At 33.5% G+C, this 6,886-nt stretch overlaps 1 protein-coding gene across 1 annotated transcript in view; it reads left to right on the top strand.

Annotated features, from left to right (window-relative positions):
• Nucleotides 1-173, top strand: part of LOC134842681 (uncharacterized) — a gene marked incomplete in the record, with an annotated part of 32,244 nt that extends 32,071 nt beyond the window's left edge. Inside the window, 1 exon segment of the mRNA XM_063859134.1 lies at nt 1-173. Coding sequence (XP_063715204.1) covers nt 1-46 — 46 coding nt within the window.
• Nucleotides 174-6,886: the final 6,713 nt, after the last annotated feature.

Raw genomic sequence — 6,886 nt, 5'->3', positions numbered from 1 at the left:
CACGAGCGCCATTCAAACTCCCGTTTGCCACTTGGTCCAAGAGTAGCATCTGGAAGCAAAACCATCCGGGACAAAAATTACAATCAGGCGAAGGCTGGAAAAGCAACATCAGACTCCAAATTTTCAATCACAATTGTTGGATTGGTTCATATTGTCAATCATTACCATATCATTACCAAAAATTAAATAAAACTTTCGGTATTCGAGAATATTTTTTATTTGTCTGAAAGAACTCAGCTCTAGTTTTTTGGTTGCAGATTTGATCAGTCCAAAACACAAAAATGTACAGCGCAAACATAGAGGTCAAATCAGTTTGAAGAAGAATTGTAAAGTTTTCTGACGACAGAAAACCCGATGACGAAGATTAATTACTAATTTTTATATCTAAATCTTTTTAAAATCCCCCCCTCACAAACAAAACTGGTTTCTTAGCAACTAAACAGTTTAAAAACCACTCGAAAATTGGATAATTTGACCGATCTGAACTGCTTCATATGACAGAAAATTTTAAACGAGATTAGATGAAGAAAAGCTCTTCCCTTACTATTCAGAAAGGCTTACTTTAACGCTAAGTGGTTTAGTTTTTGTTTAAATTATGGGAGTCCGCATTGTCTATTACATAGATTTTTGGCTCTTGAGCCCCGGAACTTTATGCCCCAATATTAATACAAAAAGTAAAAATCGTCAAAACAACGTTCATTCTGGATGCGCAAAAATTGTCAAACCAACGTTGATTCATTCTGGATTCGATCTTTTTTTGCTCACCTTAAACAAAATGATTTTCGGATTTATGGTCAAACCAGTGCTTTTACTAGCTTGTGTATGCTGACAATTTTTTTCCAGCAAATTTTTATCATGCCTCGTTTCGAAATAACTATCAGACATATTGTGATTTCTTGGATAGCAGACGAAAAGTTTTTCTACATACATTCATTTATCTGTTAGAAAATTCTTTTCCAGTCAAAAACTACATAACTAGATCCAGTTTTCATTTTTCTGTCTAAACATACCACCCATCTTTGGCGACACATCAAAACTATTTATTAAAACTGTTTTTTGTTTCTGAAGGATTGTCCGAGTATGGCTTGCTCTGCAATTTGTACATGTGCGGGGCCAACTGCCTCAACTCCCATTTTTTCTGACTAAGTTTACTAGGGAGACCTTGAACTTTAGTTGGCACACTTAGGTAATAATTCGTCTTCTTGTAGATGCTGTCGGATTGTTAACACAGACTTGAAGCGGAGCCTCGCACCACTTGTGATACTACGCAATCATGACATCGTAAAACCAAAAAAAAACATGAAAAATATTTTTTAAAAATAGGTGAACCAAAATTTTCTTATGAGTCTATGAAGGACACCTAGGGCCCAGCTAAAGCTGGGGCTACGTCTTAGACACTTTTTGAATTTTTTATACTGATGCTGGACATGCGTAATTTCAAAAATTGGACTTAGCCCAAAACCTTAGTTGTTTCTCTACTAAAATAAGTGAGTAGAGTGAAGCTTTTGAGATTTTGGAATTTTCGCAAAGACATAACTTTTCTCTCTCAAAGGAGTAACCAATTTTGCAGGAAAAAATTGCGCAACTGCTTCTTTCGATTGAATTTTTTCTTAGATTTTGATAGGGTAGTTTTTAAGAAAATTCAAAAAATTAAATTTTTCTTAAAGTTCAAAAAATTAGCTTATTTTCAAGGAAAATAAGTTTTTTTTGTAAAAAAAATTGTGAGTGGCAGCTAATGCAGGAGAGCTTCCCACTACCCTTTATCTCAATAAAACTGACAACCTCAGCTTTAGGAGATAAGTAAATTAAAAAGATTCAAAAAACAGTCAAAAAATCAAAAAATTTATTATTACAAGGGACATAACTTTATGCCTACAAAAGGTTGGACGTAGCCGTTAATGGAAGAAAGCTTTTCACAACCGTTCTATTCCTTAAAAACAAAACTTCAGATTCGGTCGGTTAGTTTTTGAGAAAACAAAAAATCAAAAATCAAAAGTATTGGTCAAATATTCCCCCCACAGATTTCTAAGGTTGTATATTAGGTTGTGAAGCAAAAAGAGACCAGCAGCGGAGTATACAGGCAATTATGCACGTGGTTTTTCTATGGATACCCTTTTTTGAAAATCGCCCGGAACATTTTTGAGAAAAAGCCTTTTTTTTTGCAAAAAGTGGTATAACAAAACCCAATCCCATACACTTTCATATTACCTGTTTTCATCAATCAGGAATTCTAGGCAAACATGCAAGACATTTAAAATTCAAATTAGTAATTGAACAAAATTACAAAGCGGAACCAAGGCCGACAATTTTTGAGCAGACACCAGTTTAGTCGAAAAAGTCCCCGTGAAACTACGCTAGAGTAACTAGTTATTACGTACTTTTTACCTCTATGTCAGGTTTGCCGGAGGTTGAGCTTGACAGCACGTGAGTAGTATGAAAAAGTTGAATATGAATAATTGCTTGCTTGTATTTACTGTTGTTTCTGAAAAAATTACACATGAAGTTCTATTTGATAATTGAGGAAAAGTCAAATAAGCAATCCTCAGCTGACAATAACCTACAACCCAATAAACTTACTTTGTAAAGTACTTTAAATCATTTCAGTGTCGAGTTTGCATGCAAAGCATACTGAAGATCAAACGAAGAAAAATAGTAAAAATAACAATACGCGGGCAAAAACTAAGTCAGGAACCTTTGGGTTGAATAGATAACGTGGTAGATTTTATTGAAACTTTTTATAGCTGATTGAAATGAATCTTTAGACTAAGAAAAAATTCAGACTTAGAAAAGCTGAAAAAATTTGAAGACAGCTATGAAGCTAAAAGTTGAACAGAACGCTTCACTAAAACAAGCAACAAAAAGAGCTTTAAAATGCAACAAATCTGCTCGTATCAGGGCGAAACCCTGAATGTTCCGGCTGCATTTGGAGGTATTTGGAATAGTGTTTGCCTTGAAAATTCACAAATTTTTCAAAAAAAAAACCACCCCCCTCAAGCCATGCGAAGTACAAAATGATACATTTCGCATAAAGCAAATCTTTAAATAGACCAAAAAGCATAACTCAAATTGATATGGAAGAATTTTTAAGACAGTTGAAATCTCCGCTTACGCAATAATAGCACGATACAAACCACACGCTATAATTGTCAATGAACGCAAGTAAACAAAAAAACACTGACTTCATTTTTAAAAAATTCTCAACTTACAATTACAAGAGCAAAAAGTAAATCTCCTTAAAATTATTTGAAAATCCAGAACAATTTGTGATTGACGCAGTTTTGAAAAAAAAAACAATTTATGAAAAATGGATCACTAGGTTAAAGTATATTTCTGCTGGGAAACCTGATAATGAAATTCATTTTCGAAATTAGAAGTCAATCATGTTTTTCGTGACCTTTAAACTTTGCTATTCGATAGTGGAGTTTGCCTTCCTTTTAACAAGGGGAATGAAGTGAATTTAAATGAAGTTAGAATTCAAACCGCAAAAATAACTTCGAGCCTGAACAAACTTTGGGGCATTGTAGACAATAAGTTTCAAAAAAGTCGGAAAAATTAGGTTTCAAAACAAATCAGCCGATTTCTGGTTTCCTACCACAACAACAATCGATCTCTAAATTACGAGTCAAATTCCTGCATAAATGCGCTATATCGCCTCATTGCTTTCTTTCAATAACTCTCTTTAACACAGAGGTGAAGCGGAGCTTCAAACCACTTGTAATTCAAAACAATTATAAGAAAACATATGTCGAAAAAAAAAGATTTGAAAGCTGAAAAAAAACTAAGTAAACCAAAACTTTCGTATGTCTTGATAGAAACAAAAAGAATCTCAGTTCAAGTAGGAGGCAACTGTTTGATATTAATTGATTTGCTAAGTGAATGCGGCATCAATAATCCGCTTTCAAAAATTGGACCTTAGTTGTTTGTTTACAAAAATAAGTGAGAAGAGTAAACAAATTTTGATATAATGAAATTTCACGGAAAGATAACATTTCTCATAACGAAAAAAAAAGGAGTCGCCGCTTCCGCAGGGATATTTATTGCAACCGGTTCTTTTGATCTCAGACTTGATGAATTAAACCTCTAGAAAACAAAAAATCTCTAGAAAACGGTCAAAATTTCTATAAAACGGTCAAAACAATTTCCAAAGTTTAGTTTTTTTCTGCAAAAAGCAGGTTCTGGCAATTAAGCAAAAAAATTTCCAAAAACCGGGTTTCTCGATTGGACAAAACCTGAGAAATGGCAGGGTAGTTCTCGCGTGAATTTTCCAACAAAAAGTCAAAGACTCAAAAGTTTGACTTGTTTGAAGACTATAACTTTTTTTCAGCAGACTGGGCATAACTCATTATAAATGTAGGCTTATAACAACCTGTTGTTGCGATTAAACTTAAAATATCAAATTTGGCAAAATAGTTAGCGAAAAAAGTTCAAAAAACGGTCAACAAATCAAAAACTTGATGTTTCCGAGAATCATCGCTTTCTGTGTAAAAAAGGGTGTAGCCTCTTATTCAGAAAGAATTCAAGCAACCTAAAATTTCGATTGTTTCCAAAATCTCATTTTTGTGAGGGTAGTTCCCAAAAAACTGCCAAAAATCAAATCTTTGACTTTTCCGAGGGCCATAGCTTTTGATGACAAAAAGTTTAGACGGAGTCACATAAGCAAACGAGCTTCTCGGAAAACGTTCCTTGAATGGAGCCCAAAATCTCAGATATGGCAGAGTATTTTTTGAGCAGATTCCAAAAATGTATAAAAAAAGTCAAAAAATTAAAAACTTGTCTGAGGGCGATAACTTTGTGTGTAAAAAAATTTGCGTGTCGCCGCTAAGGCAAGGGAGCCTCCCAATACTTGTTATCTCTATTGATCTATTGAATCAACAATATCAGATTTAAGAGGTTACTCCCCGAGAAAAGATTCACAAAACGGTCAAACATAACAAATTTGAATGTTGCGAGGGCCATAACTTTATGCGTAAACAAATTTGGGCGTAGCAGCTTGTGCAGAGAGTTTTTCAAAACCGTTTCATTCATTAAAACCAAAATTTAGATGTGAGAGGTATAGTTTTTGAGAAAATAAGAAAAAATCAAAAATATGGGTCATATATTCCCCCACAGACTCTTTTGAAGGCTGGAGGCAGATGTTCAATTAAAAGGAGACTCTAGTGATGTAAGCAGTCTTTCAATTAATACCACTTATGAAAATCACTAGAAGTTTCTGACTAGAAGAAAAACACTAAAAAATTTTCATTAAGTTTGGAACTACTTTTGCGCAAGGAAAAAAAGAAGTTTCAACAAACCGATTGAGCATACAACCAACTTGAGTTTTTGAGGAAATTAAGTAATTTTTTTTTCATTTAAACAACTCAAAATTAGCTCATTAATTCAATAAAAATTAGGCAAAAAAATTGGGTCGAGGAATTTTTTTACAAACAACAAAGAGGGAAACGAACAACAAAGAAGGAAATTCGAAACTAAGGTAAACTTGAAATTCGTAAGAACTATAATTGGTTGGAAAAAATCAAACACTAAAGGCAACTTAAAAAATGCACGCAGCGAAAAATAATTGCACGGCGTGACAATCAAGCCGACAACAGATAAACAGACAAATAATTGGCCGACAATTTTATTTAAAACTGAGTATTTTCATTTAAAAAAAAAGGTACTGGTCAGATTCAAGCCCAATACCTTTGCCGTCTCAGTCAAATTCGTACCCTCCAGGCTAAAATGCTCGAATGCATAAAGTTGAAATTATTACGAACCAAGATACAATTGATTCTGTTAAACATGTTCGTAACCCGAAAAAATGTCTATATTCCGGTGTAATATTAAATACCAGCTAGCAAAAATTAGAGTGGATAAATTACATGCTTTTAAACATGTGCATATTTAATGTACATGAAAATATGTTTACAATGATGAAAGTCTGATAAGGTTTTCCGATCGTTATAAATATATAATAATTGTTACTGATATCGTGAATAATCAATTTTTCAGTATTTTAGTCATCAGTATTTCATCAAGCACTTTTTGAGCCTTTTTTTGTTTTAAGTGGTTTAATTTGAAATGCTGCTCTTATGCGTTTCAGAATTTTTTTCATTACATTTTTTTTAGAAGCAGCTGCTTTAAATTGAGTACGTTTTAGAGGTCGTAGCTAATCAAATCAACTAAAAACTTACCTATGAAAACGAGTTACAACCTTAACTCACTGGAAAAACCAATTTTTTGTCTACCTTGAAGCTAACGATTTAGTCTAAAAAATGTCTTAAGTGACGACCGCCAATAATGAATCTACATAATTGCTTAGTGACGCAAGCCATTTATGACGCATTAGCAGTACCAGTCAATTTGAAAAAAAAATTACCAAAAACTTACCTCAATTGATAGAGCGGACGCATTTTAACTAGTATACGAAAAAGTTCATAAAATAGTCGAATCCCGCCCCGGTTTATATCCTCTTATTTTGTTGCGCGTCTCCTTCCTTTCTTCTACGCTACAGATCAATGATACCTTGAAACTTAAGTGTGTATATAAGTATATTTGTAATATAATATTTTATGCTAATATCCTTAGCATCAGCTGTACTGAATAGCTGGAATAGCTTTGCTTGTGTGAAAATTGTCTATGAACGAACGTAAACAAAAAATAATTAACTTTTTGAAAAATTGGAATTTTCGACATTCAAAAGAAAGCAGATGGCCTTAAAGCTCAGAGAAATTTTCAACACAGAGGCGAAGCTCTGCTTCGCAAACACTTGCCAGAACACGACCATAAAGCAGCTCTATCAAGTGAAATAATTAAAAGTAGAAATAAGCTCCGATTTATTAAAAAGTCGGCTACGTGTAAGATTCAAATCTGCGACCTACTGCAATCAAAAGATTTTGAGTCTCACGCA

Source organism: Symsagittifera roscoffensis, chromosome 3 (genome assembly GCF_963678635.1).
Source record: "Symsagittifera roscoffensis chromosome 3, txSymRosc1.1, whole genome shotgun sequence".
In the NCBI taxonomy this organism is placed as follows: domain Eukaryota; kingdom Metazoa; phylum Xenacoelomorpha; order Acoela; family Convolutidae; genus Symsagittifera; species Symsagittifera roscoffensis.
The sequence above is the reverse complement of the archived record's forward strand: the minus strand, read 5'-3'. Positions and strand labels throughout refer to the sequence as shown.